At 43.0% G+C, this 17,831-nt stretch overlaps 1 protein-coding gene across 2 annotated transcripts in view; it reads left to right on the top strand.

Moving 5' to 3' along the window:
* LOC141111930 (tumor necrosis factor receptor superfamily member 1A-like) overlaps positions 1-17,831 on the top strand; it is a 54,623-nt gene that overhangs the window by 25,037 nt on the left and 11,755 nt on the right. For both annotated transcript variants that reach the window (XM_073604151.1, XM_073604150.1), the window contains exons 2-9: positions 376-505; positions 708-842; positions 3,556-3,664; positions 10,152-10,258; positions 10,336-10,368; positions 11,654-11,749; positions 15,016-15,056; positions 17,574-17,669. In XM_073604151.1, the coding sequence (XP_073460252.1) occupies positions 376-505; positions 708-842; positions 3,556-3,664; positions 10,152-10,258; positions 10,336-10,368; positions 11,654-11,749; positions 15,016-15,056; positions 17,574-17,669 (747 nt within the window). The remainder of the gene's footprint in view (positions 1-375; positions 506-707; positions 843-3,555; positions 3,665-10,151; positions 10,259-10,335; positions 10,369-11,653; positions 11,750-15,015; positions 15,057-17,573; positions 17,670-17,831) is intronic.

Genomic DNA, 17,831 nt, shown 5'->3' with positions numbered 1-17,831 from the left:
TTTTTTTGTTTTTTACAGTGTTTTTTTTTTTTATACTGTATACAGTGTAAAAAAAAAAGAAAGCAAAAAAAAGCAAAACGTGGCAAAAACGCTGCAAAAGCGCTGTAAAAACGCTGCAAAAACGCCGTACTTGCGTTTTTGATGCTGGTCCATGAAAAAAAGTCCCCGACCCTTTCCAAAAATGCAGATGCACAAAAATGCATTGATGTGAACATGTTCCATAGGAACCCATGTTAAAAAATTCCCAGGCATTTCTACACAATGCAAAATGCCTCAAAAAACGCGCTAGTGTGAATGGAGCTGTCCACACTTCTGTGTAGAGGGTGTTCTGTGCCTCCTGCCACCTGATCTCCATTCTTCTATCCCGTCCTACAGATGACTGCAGGAATGGACCAGAACAAACTATCCACAGAACATCCAGCCAATAACAGGACGGCGCCGAGCCTTCCCTGTACACCAAATGAATATTTCCACAATGGACGATGCTGCATGCACTGCCCCGCCGGTGAGACTCTCCATAATTATCACTCAATAAAATTCTAAAGATTCTGTCTATCTATCTATCTATCTATCTATCTATCTATCTATCTATCTATCTATCTATCTATCTATCTATCTATCTATCTATCCTATTCTATTATAGTTCTCCTATATAAAATTAGTCCTTTAATTCTTTATCCCTATGATGTGTCTGTGATCTCTCCTAGGAACGTATGTCTCCTCTCATTGCACTGTGAACCATGGTCCGGGGTCATGTTCACCATGTACCCCAGGGAAGGATTTCGCTGCCGGACCCCATGGACTGGAGCGGTGCTTGGCATGTCACCCCTGTAGATTTGATGGTAGATTTTCATTGTCTTCTCTTCTTGATAAATTCTCCATATTTTATTATTATGACTATTTACTTTTTCTTCTTTTATAACACTGCCAGAGGACCTGTCACTTCTTATTTATGGCTATTTAGATCACACGGTTTTACTATAAAGCTCTGTCTTTAGTACAAGGTATCAGAAACATTTTCAGACTTTTTGTCTTGCTGTCGGTCCAGGTACATCTTAGATATGGGATTTCAGTATTATTGACAGGACATCTAGTGCATGGGTGTCTAAAAAACCCTGCCAGCTGGGGGTGGCATTTCTGTACAGTATTAGAGTCCCCATCAGAGTCCCTCCTTACATCAGAGTCCCTCCTTACATCAGAGTCCCTCCTTACATCAGGGTCCATTTCAGAGACACTTGTTACAGCAGAGTCCACATCAGAGTCCCTTGTTACATCAGGGTCCCTATCAGAGTCTCTCCTTACATCAGGGTCCCTATCAGAGTCCCTTGTTACATCAGGGTCCATATCAGAGTCCCTCCTTACATCAGGGTCCCTATCAGAGTCCCTTGTTACATCAGGGTCCATATCAGAGTCCCTCCTTACATCAGGGTCCATATCAGAGTCCCTCCTTACATCAGGGTCCCTATCAGAGTCCTTCCTTACATCAGGGTCCCTATCAGAGTCCTTCCTTACATCAGGGTCCCTATCAGAGTCCTTCCTTACATCAGGGTCCATATCAGAGTCCCTTATTACATCAAGGTCCATATCAGAGCCCCTCCTTACATCAGGGTCCATATCAGAGTCCCTTGTTACATCAGGGTCCATATCAAAGTCCATATCAAAGTCCCTTGTTACATCAGGGGCCATATCAGAGTCCCTCCTTACATCAGGGTCCCTATCAGAGTCCCTTGTTACATCAGGGTCCCTATCAGAGTCCCTTGTTACATCAGGGTCCCTATCAGAGTCCCTTGTTACATCAGGGTCCCTATCAGAGTCCCTTGTTACATCAGGGTCAATATCAGAGTCCCTTATTACATCAAGGTCCATATTAGAGTCCCTCCTTAGATCAGGGTCCCTATCAGAGTCCTTCCTTACATCAGGGTCCATTTCAGAGTCCCTTGTTACATCAGGGTCCATATCAAAGTCCATATCAGAGTCCCTTGTTACATCAAGGTCCATATCAGAGTCCATATCAGAGTCCCTTGTTACATCAGGGTCCATATCAGAGTCCCTTGTTACATCAGGGTATATATGAGAGAGTCCCTTGTTACATCAGGGTCCATATCAGAGCACCTCCTTACATCAGGGTCCATATCAGAGACCCTTGTTACATCAGGGTCCCCATCAGAGTCCCTCCTTACATCAGGGTCCCTATCAGAGGATCCCTATCAGAGTCCCTTGTTACATCAGGGTCCATATCAGAGCCCCTCTTGAAATATGGTTCCCATTAGAGCTCCTCTTTCACCCACTCCACATGCCAGTGCCCCCCCCTTACATCAGAGTCCCCATAAACTTTCTCCTTACATCAGAGTCCCTCTTACATCAGAGTCCTCCTTAAATCAGAGTCCCTATCACACTAATATAAAGCTACGTATGTTCTCTGATTGGATTGGGGTGGGGGGGGGTGGGTGGTGGAGAGGCTACTCCATGTCAAGATCACTTCTTTGTCAACGAAAAAAATGTGAAACGTTCTCTGAATGGTGATCGTGCCAAGTGGGCATCCTCCTGTGGTCACAATGCAGCAAGACAGCTGCTCAGCACGAGACCTGAAAACAAGTGGAGATCACTGGTGTTGCGAGGGGGGAAGAAGGAGAGGGTATGGAACTCCCAGAATACGTTACAAGGAGGCAGAAAAACCCAGTAAGCCCGAGTTCACACTGCCAGTGACTTCCGCGTGAATTCGAAGTCGGACCCCAGCGCAAATTCACCTTAACTTGTATGCAGACTTCTTTAACAGAAACCAATGAAAGTCATATCAATAGTAGTGCAGGATCCTTTTTCTAAGTCGGAGCGCCTCAAGTCGCACCGATTAGAACGGTTCCAATGCACTGAATGGGGTCCGACTTCTGATGCCACATGTGCTCCAAAGTCGGAGTAATTCTCGCATCAGTGTGAACCCACAACCTCAAAAAAACCATTTCATGAAAAATAGATTACAGACCCATTAAGTGGTTGGTGTGTATGGATTATTTTTGGAGAATAAGAATTTCATTTAGTGTCACTTTAAAGCCCAGCGCCTGCAAAGAAAAGTTTCCCCATGCAGATGAGCTGTGTCCACACTCACCCGATTCCTCCACTCCACCAGCAAACAGCGCCCCCTGTGATCCAATGGTGGACTCTTCCTGACGTCCTCATGTCCAGAGCAGGTCTATGGGCTTGATGACATTAGGAACAGTCCACCGCACAAGACCGCTAGACCACGGGGGGGGGGGGGGGGGGGGGCGGCAGGTGCTGCAGGGACCGGTCTTGTGTGGGGAGGATTGGAGGATCGGGTGAGTATATCTCTATTCTTCCATCCCCTAGACAAAAACTAGCAGCTAACCCATGCAGTAAGGGCACATTGCATGGGAACGTTTTTTGCCTGAAGTCGGGTTCAAAAGAAACACTGATAAAAAAGCAATGCTTTCTTACCGTCCTTTCATTGTAGAATGTTTGCTGATGACAGGTGCACTTTAAGAAAAATGTATCAATGAGTCTGTGTGTGCTTACTGAATATGTGATTTTTTTCCCCCAAAGATCAGGACCAAGTCGCAGATTGTACAGCCACTGAAGATTATCGGTGTCAGTGCAAAGCGAACACCTTCTGCACCAGTACCTGCCACCTCTACTGCAAGGACTGTACCAGGTAACCCTGACCATATACAAGGGGTGGTCATAGATGGCCAAAAGGTTCACTGACATACACTATATCATCGAAAGTATTGGGGTGCCTGCCTTTACCCGCACTCGTAGGTGTGCGCAGCCTATTGCATTAGGGTGTGCACCCCAAAGCTTAAACACACATGAACGCCACCTGCTGTCACGTGGAGGAGGCTCTGATGGTGGGAGACAGTTGATTGGGAGCATATTATGCTACACTCTAAATACGAGTGTAGTGTGTTCCTATGGTTGAACCTAGCCTTTAATATAATGGGGGGCATTTACACTGGCTACTGGCACCCCAAACCACCCACCTGGTGCCACTCCTGGATAAAGCTAATGCACATGGGGTGACTAGGGTGTGCCCAGGCACACCCAGCACACCCTGTGCACACACCTATGCACGCACATGAACTTTAATGGCATGCCAGTCTTTAGCCTCGTACACACGATCGGATTGTTGGCCAACAGAGCGTCAGACTTTGGTCCGAAGGGCGTGTGCCAGGAACTTTGTCTTGCATACAAACGGTACACGATTGTCGGCCAACAAACACGACCGTAGTGACGTACTACGTGGAATTTCAGCTCTTGAGCGCCACCCTTTGGGCACCTTCTGCTAATGTCGTGTTTGGTGAGCATTGATTTCGAGAATGCGTGTTTGTACTTTGGACTTTTGTGTGACGGACTTGTGTACAGACGATACGAAAATCTGACAACAGACCGTTGTCCGCCGAAAATTTACTAGCCTGTCATCCAACATTTGTTGGCTGAAAGTTGGACAACAATTGTCTGATGGAGCATACTAACGGTCGGATTTTAGGCAAACAGTCTGTCATCACACAATTCCCTGCCGAAAATCTGATCGCGTGTACGAGGCTTTAGTCTGTAGGGTTCAATATTCAGTTGGCCCTCCCTTTGCAGCTATAACAGCTTCAACTCTTCTGGGAAGGCCGTCCACAAGGTTTAGGAGTGTGTCTATGGGAATGTTTGACCATTCTTCCAGAAGCCCATTTTTGAGGTCAGGCACTGATGTTGGACGAGAAGGCCTGGCTCGCAGTCTCCGCTCGAATTCATCCCAAATGTGTTCAATCTGGTTGAGGTCAGGACTCTGTGCATGCCAGTCAAGTTCCTCCACCCCAAACTCGCTCATCCATGACTTTATGGACCTTGCTTTTTGAATCATGTGTCCAGGTTTCAGGCGGACTGAAACCCGGACACATTATTCAGACGGGGCTTTGGCTCACCAAGTAACCAAGATAGTCACACACAAATCTATTGCCGTCTGGACAGTGGCATAGCGTGGGGCAAGGCAAGTAATTTGCGCCCCCCCTAACCTGCGGACTTTTAGCTATCCCTGAGTCCCTTCAAATACAATAGTACTTACCTACCTGATTCCTATACTGACCACTACACTACATTGTCCACTACACTGACCACTATACTATACTGTCCACTATACTACACTGACCACTACACTGTCCACTATACTGACCACCATACTACACTGTCCACTATACTACACTGACCACTACACTGTCCACTATACTGACCACCATACTACACTGTCCACTATACTACACTATACTGACCACCATACTGCACTACACTGACCACTATACTACACTGTCCACTATACTACATTACACTGACCACTATACTACACTACACTGACCACTATACTACATTACACTGACCACTATACTACACTACACTGACCACTATACTACACTACACTGACCACTATACTGACCACCATACTACACTGTCCACTATACTACACTATACTGACGACCATACTACACTGACCACTATACTACACTGTCCACTATACTACACTATACTGACCACCATACTACACTGTCCACTATACTACACTACACTGACCACTATACTACACTATACTGACCACCATAGTACACTGTCCACTATACTACACTACACTGACCACTATACTACACTACACTGACCACTATACTGACCACCATACTACACTGTCCACTATACTACACTATACTGACCACCATACTACACTGACCACTATACTACACTGTCCACTATACTACATTACACTGACTACCATACTACACTGTCCACAACACTACATTGACCTCCATACCAAACTATACTATACTGACCACTATACTAACCAGTATACTATACTACACTAACCACTATACTGACTACTATACTACACTTTCCACTATACTACACTACACTGTCCACTAAACTGACCACCATACTACACTACACTGACCACTACACTACACTACACTGACCACCATACTACACTACACTGACCACCACACTATACTACACTGTCCACTACACTATACTGACCACTATACTGTCCACTACACTAACCACCATACTAACCACTATACTACACTACTCTGACCTCCATACTAAACTACACTATACTGACCACTATGCTAACCACTATACTATACTATACTAACCACTATACTGTCCACTATACTACACTGTCCACTATACTACACTACACTGTCCCCCCTACTGACCACTACACTACACTGACCTCCATACTATACTACACTACACTGTCCTGCCTACAGTCTCTCTCTCGCCCCTCCTCCCGCTCCCAATAACATGACTCTTACGAGGGAGTCTCACTCACCTTCTTATCCTGGTCTGCATCGATCCGGAGGGGGAGGAGAACACAGCGGCGGCTCACATTCTTCTCTCCCCTGCGCTCTGCCTGCTGCCATGTTCAGTATCCAGCGCCCTGTGATTGGGCATGTGGGGGGTCATGTGCGGAGGCGGGACTTCAGGAGCGATCGAGGACAGGCCAGCCCTACGCCTCACATGACCCCCATACGCCCAATCCCAGGGCGCCGGACACTTAACATGGCGGCCGGCGCCCAGGGACACAGGAATTAGAAATTAGGAGGAGGTAGCCAGTGACACATACTGGCGCCCCCCTAAATGTCGCGCCCGGGGCCATGGCACCCCCTGCACCCCCCACGCTACGCCACTGCGTCTGGAAGCTGTGGGTGGCTGTCTGGGGCAGGTTCTGCATCACTAGGGGGGCAGGGTGATGATGTCAGCAAGAGCAATTTGGCCACACCCACATTTTGCTGCAGTATGCTATGCGCACTGCATTACTACTCTCTTTGGGGCACTCAAAAGTGTCCTAGGCCTGATAAAGTAGCCCAGCTTACATTATCTCTGTTAAATCCCCCGCCCCCCCTTTTTGCTGCAGCTGACAGGACTGACTGCATTAGGAGGGATAATACTGTCACTATAAGGCCGTGAGCAACCCGATTAAGCCCTGCCCACCACGGGGGAACACAGAGAGAGGATATGGACTACCGTGCCCCCAGGGAATGGGGCTGGTAGAAGATGTATTCTCCATACTAAGACCCAGTCCTATGGAAGAAGCAGCAGGAACTTTTTCCTTTTTCCAAGGTGCCTAGAGAGAGTGGACAGAGCAAGGAGGAGGAGAAAGAGAACTGAGTCCATAGCCTCCCTCTCTCTGTGATCCTGGGTGGTGGGCGGAGCCTAATCTGGCTGTTGACAGCCCTGTACTGATAGTGTACTATCATCCCTTTCTACTGCAGCATGTAGGAGGCTACATTGCTGTTACCCATTCCTTTGTTGGATTTAGACATCTGCAATTCGTTTCACTCAAATTCGTTTTTAACTAATTTAGACAAATTCATTAATTCGGAAATATCCAAATTAACAAAAACCCGTTTAACAAATTTTTCCTGAAATTCAAGAATCCAAAAACCCGAAAATTCAAAAATCTGAAATAATAACTAACTAATAATAACTTAACCATTACTAACTATTAAATTATAGGTATTCCTTTCAAATTTGGCTGTTAGTGAACGTAACGAATACGAATTATCCGAAATAACGGATGCCGTATCTAAACAAATGGAATGTAATGAATTAATAATAATAAATAACAATAATAATAATAAAAATTAATTTTAATATTATTATATATATTATTATTATTACATTATATTATTAATTATTATTATTATTTCTATTATTTATTATTAATTTGTTTAGATGCGGCATTTGTTATTTCGAATAATTCGGAACTTCGGATAAATTCGTATTTGTTGCGTTCACTTACAGCCAAATTTGAAAGGAAATTCCAATACCTATAATTTAATAGTTAGTTATTATTAGTTAGTTATACTTTTCGTATTTTCTTTCTTATTTTTGGATTTTTAAAATTTTTGAATTTTCGAATTTACGAATTTTACAAATTTAGGAATTGCGATGATAACGAATGACCCGAAAAAAAAAAAAAAAACTAAAACGAATGAAACAAAAACGAACAAATTTTTTCGGCAGTGCACATGTCTAGTTGGATTGCTTGTTGATGTCCCAGTTGTCTATGAATTCCTTTCGATCCCATGTCGCTCAGTGATTGATAAAGAAAGCAGAATTCTTGTGCTTTTACCGTAAAATCAATTTTTTCAAGTTTCTTAGAGCCCTTTCACACTGGGGCGGCGTTGGCGGTAAAACGCCGCTATTATTAGCGGCGTTTTACCGTCGGTATGCGGCCGATAGAGGGGCGGTTTTACCCCCCACTAGCGGCCGAGAAGGGGTTAAATACCACCGCAAAGCGCCTCTGCAGAGGCGCTTTGCCAGCGGTATAGCCGCGCCGTCCCATTGATTTCAATGGGCAGGAGCGGTAAAGGAGCGGTATACACATCGCTCCTTCACCGCTCCGAAGATGTTGCTGGCAGGACTTTTTTTACCGTCCTGCCAGCGCACCGCTCCAGTGTGAAAGCCCTCAGGGCTTTCACACTGGATACACAGCAGCGGCACTTTCGGGTCGGTTTGCAGGCGCTATTATTAGCGCAATAGCGCCTGCAAACTGCCCCAGTGTGAAAGGGCTCTTAAGGGACACAGGTCCCACCCTTCAGTGTTTGAGATCTACTTCTAATATTACTTTTCTACACAGCCTCAATGGCTTACAGCTTTTTATTCTTCAAGCGGACTTCCACCCAAAAAATTGAACTTCCGCTTTAAGGCCCATTTCACACTGGGGGGGGTGCGTCGGCGGTAAAGCGCTGCTATTTTTAGCGGCGCTTCACAGTCAATTTTGCGGCGCTATTCGGCCGCTAGCGGGGTGCTTTGACATTTGTCATGTCATTTTTTTTTGGGGGGGAGCAGATACCCTCTTTTTAGAGGGTCCCAGCTCCCACTTCCTCCCGGCGCTCCACGGCACCGGAAGAGAGATCACCTCTCCTCCCCTTCCTCTCGGCAAACATTAGGAACACGTCACCGAAATTCCACAGCGCTATGCGTTCCAAACACTTCATGATCTGATGGGTAGCGGTAATCTGATAGAACACCCATGTGGACACCTTACTACACCCAGCTACGTCTTTAATTTTAGAGTCATTTCATCAAAAAAGTGTGCGGATATAAATACATATAGTATATTGACATCTGTGATGCTGTGTTTTGATGTTACATTTTGAAAGAAGCTGGACGCCAGCAGTAGGAAGGTGGCGGAGGCCATGTTGGTACACCCTGCACTGCACAGCACTAAACCTTTTAGGCTTTAAAAATTAAACATCCAAACAACATCACAGATATCAACATACTATATTTATCTATATACGCTCACTTTATTGTTAAAATTACTGTGAAATTCAAGACGTAGCTGGGTGTAGTAAGATGTCCACATGGGTGTTCTATCAGATTACCGCTACCCGCCAGATCATGCTATGCATTCCAACATGTGTTCTGTGGTGCTATGCGTTCCAAACACTTCATGATCTGACGGGTATTGGTGGCATAGCGCTGTGGAATGCATGTTGGAATACATAGCACATGTGCAGTAAATATTTTGTGGTGGGAACGTCACTTCCGTTACACAATCTGACGGGTAGTTGTAATCTGATAGAACACAGGCAGGAGGGTGTTCTTAGCTGAGAAAACTCCGCCTCCCCTCCTGAAGACTCCTGGAATGTATGACATCATTTGCCTAGGCAAGAAACTAGGAAGCAATTGAAGAAGCATAAAAAAAAGTTTAAAACAAGTAAATATCATATACTTTCCTATCTATTTACTAATGCTAGCAGCATAAGGGTTAAAAATAGTCAATATTGATTGGGAGAGTGAAGCTCCACTTTAAATCGCAAATCATATTGTGCTTTTTACTTTTTAAAACATGTATTTTCTCTGGCTTCTGGAAGAATGGTCAAACATTCCCATAGACACACTCCTAATCCTTGTGGACAGCCTTCCCAGAAGAGTTGAAGCTGTTATAGCTGCAAAAGGTGGGCCAACTCAATATTGAGCCCTACGGACTAAGACTGGGATGCCATTAAAGTTCATGTGTGTGTAAAGGCAGGTGTCCCAATACTTTTGGCAATATATCGTAGGTTTGTGAGTATAGTATGTACTCTTAGTATCTGAGTTATTTGTATTTAGAGGACTATGCATTACATGACCAGTCTGTCCTCGTCTGGTTCCAGATGTCCTGAAGGTCAATACAAGAAGCACGAGTGTACACCGACCTCCGACACCGTGTGTGAAGATATTGGCTCCCCTCACCCTAAGGCCAAGGGGGATCCCGATGATTGTACGTACTCTGTGCTTTTCATATCGTCTCAATCATTATTACTTGACTGTTCACTAACGATTGTTCTATTTCTTCAGCCTCAGCCCAGATATTAGATGGAAACAGCAAAGGTACCATAGAAGTTTTACTCAATTCATTTCATTATCTTAAAGAAAAACTATAATTGTTTTGGGTCCTTTTTAGTTTTTTAATATATATCTGTTTTCCTTTTTAGGCTTCATTTATACTGGTTGTACTTATCTGTACACTCGTGTGAAGGGCCGTCTTCATCACCTCAGATGCCCCTAGGTGCCCCTTGCAGAGGCGTTCAGGCAGCCTGTTGAATTAATGAAGGGTGACTGGCTGGCACGGACCTGCATGGACTTCCATGTGCATTGTTGGGTGCACATCCATGAGGGTCCGATGCATGGATCAGGATGCATTGTGTTCTGATCTGTGTATCGGACCCACATGGATGTACATGCCGAGATGCATGTGATGGTCTGTGCAGGTCCGTGCAGCCATTCACCTGTCATTGATTCAAAGGGCATACCAGCACACCTCTACAAGGGACACCGATGTATCCTGGGCAGCTGGTGACGCACCTTCACACGGTGTACAGATTGGTATGCCCACGTGAATGAGTCCTTATTGTGATGACAGCGGTCTTACTTTCCCTGTATCCTGGAGTAGACATCCTCCATTAGAGGGATTTTGCTTGGTTTGGTTGAGTTGAGTGTTTGAGGGTTTTGTTTAGGAGAAGGTCATGTTCAACTCATTTACGCCAGCAGGAGCTGGTGCTTTGGATGGGCATTGATGCCTGATGCCCGGTAGGTTGAGCTCCTGATCATGTGGAACTGTTTGCCTACACAGTGCTGATGTCATCAGAACCCCATCTTACCAGTTCTGGAAAGTTAGAAGCTAACCGTGAGCTATTGGTGTGTGTGCATGTATGTGTGTATGCATGTATGTGTGTGTGTGTGCATGTATGTATGTGTGTGTGTGTGTGCATGTATGTGTGTGTGCATGTATGTGTTTATATGTGTGTGCATGTGTGCATTTATATATGTGTGTGCTTACATGCACACACACACACACACACATATATACTGTATATATATATATATATATATGTATAAGAACACACATATATAAATGTACATATGCACACGCACACACACATACATGCGCACACACACACACACACACATATCCTGTATACAGTATGTATGTGTGCATGTGTTTATATAAATCTATTATCACGTTTATTGTGTACACATTTGAATGCTGCTATGGATGACCTCAGTGGCCAAATACCGTTTTTGTACTTTTTTTGTACATTTTCCTCTGTAACCCTAAATATACAATTCATGTTTTTACACAAGGATCTGTATTTATTTATTTTTTTGTTTGCAGCTCTCTCTGTTGCATTACCTGTTTCCATCGGCCTTACTGCAATCATCATTACTTGTGTTGTCATTTTCTTACTACATCAAAGAAAAAAAAAGAAAGGTAAAATGATCTGTCAAACTATTTTCTTATTATCTTTCTGAACAGATTACAGAAAACGTTGATTTATACTCTACACTAGTGGTCTCCAAACTGCGGCCCAAAGGCCGGATGTGGCCCTCTGCTTGCTCTTGTCCAGCCCTTGAGGCACTATTTCTCCTATTGACACCAACAATGAGGCACCATTGCTTTCACTGACACCAACAATGAGGCACCATTGCTTTCACTGACACCAACAATGAGGCACCATTGCTTTCACTGACACCAACAATGAGGCACCATTGCTTTCACTGACACCAACAATGAGGCATCAATGCTTTCACTGACACCAACAATGAGACACTGTTGCTTTCACTGACACCAACAATGAGACACTGTTGCATTCACTGACACCAACAATGAGGCATCAATGCTTTCACTGACTTCAACAATGAGGCACCATTTATTTCACTGACACCAATAATGAGGCACCATTGCTTTCACTGACACCAACAATGAGGCACCATTGCTTTCACTGACACCAACAATGAGGCACCATTGCTTTCACTGACACCAACAATGAGGCATCAATGCTTTCACTGACACCAACAGTGGGGCACTATTCCTCCCACTGACATCAACGATGGGGCGCTAATTTTTACATAGTTACATAGTAGGTGAGGTCGAAAAAAGACACAAGTCCATCAAGTCCAACCTATGTGTGTGATTATATGTCAGCATTACATTGTATATCCCTGTATGTTGTGGTCAATCAGGTGCTTATCTAATAGTTTCTTGAAACTACCGATGCCCCCCGCTGAGACCACCGCCTGTGGAAGGGAATTCCACATCCTTCCACATAAGTAAATTTTGCCCACTAATACCAACAATGGTGCACTGTTCCTGCCACTAATACCAATGATGGGACATTTTTACTCCTCCTACTGCCCACGTTTTTTTTAAACCTCGCTGACCACAAAGCCTGACACATTGTGGAATCCCATCGATGATGGGGCATTTTCTCCTCCGATTGGCCACAGTCTGGCCCTCCTCAAGTCTGAAAGGCAGGAAACTGGCTGTTTTGTTAAGAAGTTTGGAGACCCCTGGGCTAAACTTCCACCTAGAATAATTACCCTCATATGTAAGGTGTATAGATGTTACTCAATTGAATAATATCCAGTTCCTGAAATCCTTGAGTTGTTCTTCCCCTTGGTGTCGGTTACTTGGCCAAATGCTGAATCATATGATCTCTTCCATCCAACCCTGTGGTGTGGCATGTTGTCATGTGACCTGCAAGGAGAAGCTTTCAAAGATTCTGCGTATTTCTTTATGCCCCATTCACACCTCAGCGTCTTGTAGCTTGAAGCTCCAAAACGTTGGAGGAGAAAAAAAAAAATCAATTATTCTCTATAGTGACGGTTCACGTCTACAAGTCGCCTGACGCTCAAAAAAGTTTTGGAGTTTTTTTGTTTTTTTTTTTGTAGCTCCAATCGGATTGGTGTGTTTTTAAAGCGTTTTTTGTTCTATAGAAGTGCATGGAAACGCTTGATTTGCGTGTTTTAGTACATTTTGACGTGCTTTTCTGAGCATTTTTCTGCTCAAATGCAATAATAAAATAAAAATAAATATAAATAATTAATAAATAAATAATAAATAAAAAACATAAATAAATAAATAATAATAATAATAAAAAATAATAAATAAATAATAAAATAAATGCATACAATTACCTAACCCCTAACCCTAATATTAACTCCTAACTTAACAAAAGAAATAAATAATAATAAGTAAATAAATAAAATAAATTAACCCCTAATCATAACCTTTAACCCCTAACAACAACAAAAAGTTAAAAAATAAATAAATAATAATAATGAATAAATAAAAGTGGATAAAAAAGCTGAAAAGCATAACAACAAATGATGAAACAGATGATTTTTTTTTCCTCTATTGGCTAATAAAAAATGCAAAATGTCAAAAACGCTTTTAAAACGCCCAGATGAACGCCTGAAAAAACTCTCCAAAACTCAATGCTGAGGTGTGAGTGCAGCCTTATGCTTATTGTGCTCATTGGTGATTTTGCTAAAGGAAACATAAAGAATATGTAAACCCAACACTTCATATTCTTGATAAGTGCCTACTGTACCATGTACTTGTATGAGAAAGTCTCCTGTTCTCTTTGTATTGCCAAATTTTGTGTGAGATCCCGGGTGTTCCTGACAGTCCCTCTGCTTTCCTAATAAAAATTGACCACACTAGGCATGAGAGCACAGCCTGGTCAGTTCTCTAGCTGTGCTGGGAACTCAGCCTCCTTTCCTCCAATTATCAGACTTGTCCTGACACCCCCCCCCCCACCGCACAGCCATTAACTGGGAAGACCAGTGTACTCCTGTTTCTCCTCCCCCAGCTCTCTGAGTTCCTTATGCAGCCGATAACAGAGGGAATGGGCTCAAAAAAAAAAAGAAAAAAAATATATCTATACACAAATGTTTTGCCTTTCATTTCTATTTTAAACTGAATGAGATGTTTTACAAGGTGATCGTTTACATATATTTTAAAGTAGAACTAAAGGCAAAATTAGTATTTTTTTTCCCCTATAATCATTAACTCCGTCTAGTGGCCATAATATGTTCTTTTACTGATTCACTGTTGTTGGAAGGACAACAGCATGTATTGTAGAGTACTGTGAACAATATACTGAATGCATTATACTTATCTATGCAGCAGGTGGCGCTGTAGTATTATAGTGTTATAATGTGTATTCTATGACATGACAGGATGTACCGTCTATCTATGTTCAGTGCACTTGTTTGTTATTCAGTTCCTGTTCCATGATAAAGATATCCTCCATGAAAATACAGTTATTTTCTGCAACCAAGAAGCTTCCAGCGTATAATGTTTTCAATGCCCTGCTAATAACTGTATGAATCTGTAACATTCGACCTGGAAAGAAAACAGCTTGCTAACATTCAATTTTGCTCCTATTTGCGCAGAACAAATGTACATGCAGTTTTACAGGGCGAATGGTTCTGTTGTTAGAAACACATGCCTACGCGTTTCGTTCCAGTCTGCCTGCTTTACCACACAAGGAGATTTTGTGTATACTGGTCACCAACAGACGTACTGGAAGTAGTTATTTTTTCTATTGCAAGAGCTTTTGTATATCCCAGCGCCCCTTTATTCTTTTATAGGACAGATTGTTATTTCGAATTAGTCAGCATCACAAAGAACTACATAATACAATTTTTAAATGCGTAATCCTCTGATTGTTGATTGTCATTTTTTTGCAGAAAGAATGAAACTAGCAGAACCTATCAATGAACTCTATCAGGTGAGAGTTTTGAAGTGTATGCCTGGGACATTTTTTTCAAAAATGTAACTTTCAGGACTTATTGATGTAACCCTATATATATATATATAGTACCGGGTTGGACCCCCTTTTGCCTTCATTCTTCATGGCATAGATGCAATAAGGTGTTGGAAACATTCCTCAGAGATTTTGCTCCATAGTGACATGATAACATCACACAGTTGCTGCAGATTTGTCAGTTGCACATCTATGATGGGAATCTCCCGTTTCACCCAAAGGTGTTCTATTGGATTGAGATCTGGTGAGTAAGGATGAGCTCCACCATGTTCGCACAGCCCACGTGCCAAGCTCGCAAGGAAGTCGGCACGGCGCTGCGCTAATCACAGGCAGTGAGACATTTTCCCGATGTGCAGCTGCAGAGATCAGGAAACGTCTCACTGCCTGTGATTGGCGCAGCTCCGTGCCGACTTCCTGGCGGGCTCTATACATGGAGTGTGCGAACACGCCGGAGCTCATCCTTACTGGTCAGTGTGGAGACCATTGGAGTACAGGGACCTCATTGTCAAGTGGTGAGATGATTGGAGCTTTGTGACATGGTGCATTATCCTGCTGGAAGGAGCCATCAGAAGATGAGTACACTGTAGTCATAAAGGGATGGACATGGTCAGCAACAATACTCAGGTAGGCCGTGGTGTTTAAATGATGATCAATTGGTACTAAGGGGCCCAAAATGTGCCAAGAAAATATCCCCCCCCCACCAGCCTGAACCGGTGATACAAGGCAGGATGGATCCATGCTTTCATGTTGTTTACACCAAATTCTGACCCCACCATCTGAATGTCACAGCTGAAATCAAGACTCATCAGACCAGGCAACGTTTTTTCAATCTTCTATTGTCCAATTTTGGTGATCCTGTGCCAATTGTAGCCTCCGTTTCCTGTTCTTAGCTGACAGTAGTGGCACCCATTGCAGTCTTCTGCTGCTGTAGCCCATCTGCTTCAAGGCTCGATGTGTTGTACGTTCAGAGATGGTATTCTGCATACCTTGGGTGTAACGAGTGGTTATTTGGGTTACTGTTGCCTTTCTATCATCTGGAACCAGTCTGCCCATTATCCTCTGACATCAACAAGGCATTTTCCGCCACACAACTGCCACTCGCTGGATATTTTCTCTGTTTCAGACCATTCTCTGTAAACCTGAGAGATGGCTGTGTGTGAAAATCTCAGTAGATCAGCAGTTTTTGAAATACTCAGACCAGCCCGTCTGGCACCAACAACCATGCTACGTTCAAAGTGACCTAAATCTCCTTTCTTCCCCATTCTGATGCTCGATTTTAACCTAAGCAAGTCGTCTTCACCACGTCTAGATGCCTAAATGCATTCAGTTGCTGCCTTGTGATTGGCAGATTAGCAATTTGTGTTACCAAACAATTGAACAGGTGTACCTAATAAAGGGGCCAGTGAGTGTGTGTGTGTGTGTGTGTATATATATATATATATATATATATATATATATATATATATATATAAATGTATATACAGTGATAGTGTATTTAATAAAGATATATATATATATATTTATTTATTGTATATACAGTGATAGTGTATATAATAAAGGTGTGTGTGTGTGTGTGTGTATATATATATTGTATATATATATATATATATATATATATATATATATATATATATATATATATATATATATATACTGTATATATCAAATATATTTCAACAAAGCATGACAATGTTTTTGCTCTTTGCAAGTACAGGAAAATAGCTTTTGATCCTGCCAAAAATTCTGAGAGCTTCAAACGCACTTGTAGTAAGCTGACAACCTTGCCTCTGCTGCACTGAAATCCCAAACAGTGTTGTCAGCCACCCCTTAATTTTCCTTTGTGAACTACAGAACCACTCTCCCCATTGTTATAGAATTGAGAAGTGGAGGGGATCTGTGGTCCGTACACACTTACTGTCGTAGGGTGACAATGCTGCTCCTCCACAGACATAGTACAGTGATTGAATGTTGTCACCTGGGACAGGAGATGCGTTACTGGCAGGATCGCCTGTGTTAGCACAGCTGAGGTCAGGACTACAGGTGTCCCTTGCCTTGACGTGGTGTCCTGAAAATCCCAATTAAGGGAGCAAGGACACAAACTGACCAGGCTACAATGGATATGTAAAAAGGAATGCACACTGACAGTTCTAATTTTTGGGTTAACAAAAAAATAGAGGTCTATTTATAAAAAGAAAAATTCTGTGTGAATGACACAGCATTTGCACAGCCAATGTGCCCGATATATTTATTTCTTGTGATTGTCAGCTCCACCTAGTGGTCACAGTGCGGTATTTTGCTGAACTACCTCAATCAGGTAAATGGGGAATTATGTCCACTAGATGGAGCTGACAATCATAGGAATTAAATGAATTAAACATATTGCAGGGATTATTCGTGACAGCGGTCGAATGCTGTGACATTCAAACAGCAATTAAAAAAAAATTGTACTATTTGCCCTAACCCCTATTCCTTTCTTTGCAGAGGCCACCTTTTGAAGGCTCTCAGGGAGCTGTCATCATTGTACCTGGTATGGCCCAGCCAGCTCAGGAGCGAGTGGACAACCTTGGAGCTCAAGAAGTATGTTACCCCTATAAACCTATATATGTAGTGTACTTATATTAGCTCAGGTCTTTTTGTGTATAGGTGAACCCAGAGGTCTCCTAGATTGCCAGAGAAATTAACAACCTGGAGTGAGAAACAGCCATCTCAAATGCAATGGTCAGTCAATTTGTGGGTCTC

Source organism: Aquarana catesbeiana, linkage group LG11, assembly GCF_042186555.1.
Source record: "Aquarana catesbeiana isolate 2022-GZ linkage group LG11, ASM4218655v1, whole genome shotgun sequence".
Classification (NCBI taxonomy): domain Eukaryota; kingdom Metazoa; phylum Chordata; class Amphibia; order Anura; family Ranidae; genus Aquarana; species Aquarana catesbeiana.
The sequence above is the reverse complement of the archived record's forward strand: the minus strand, read 5'-3'. Positions and strand labels throughout refer to the sequence as shown.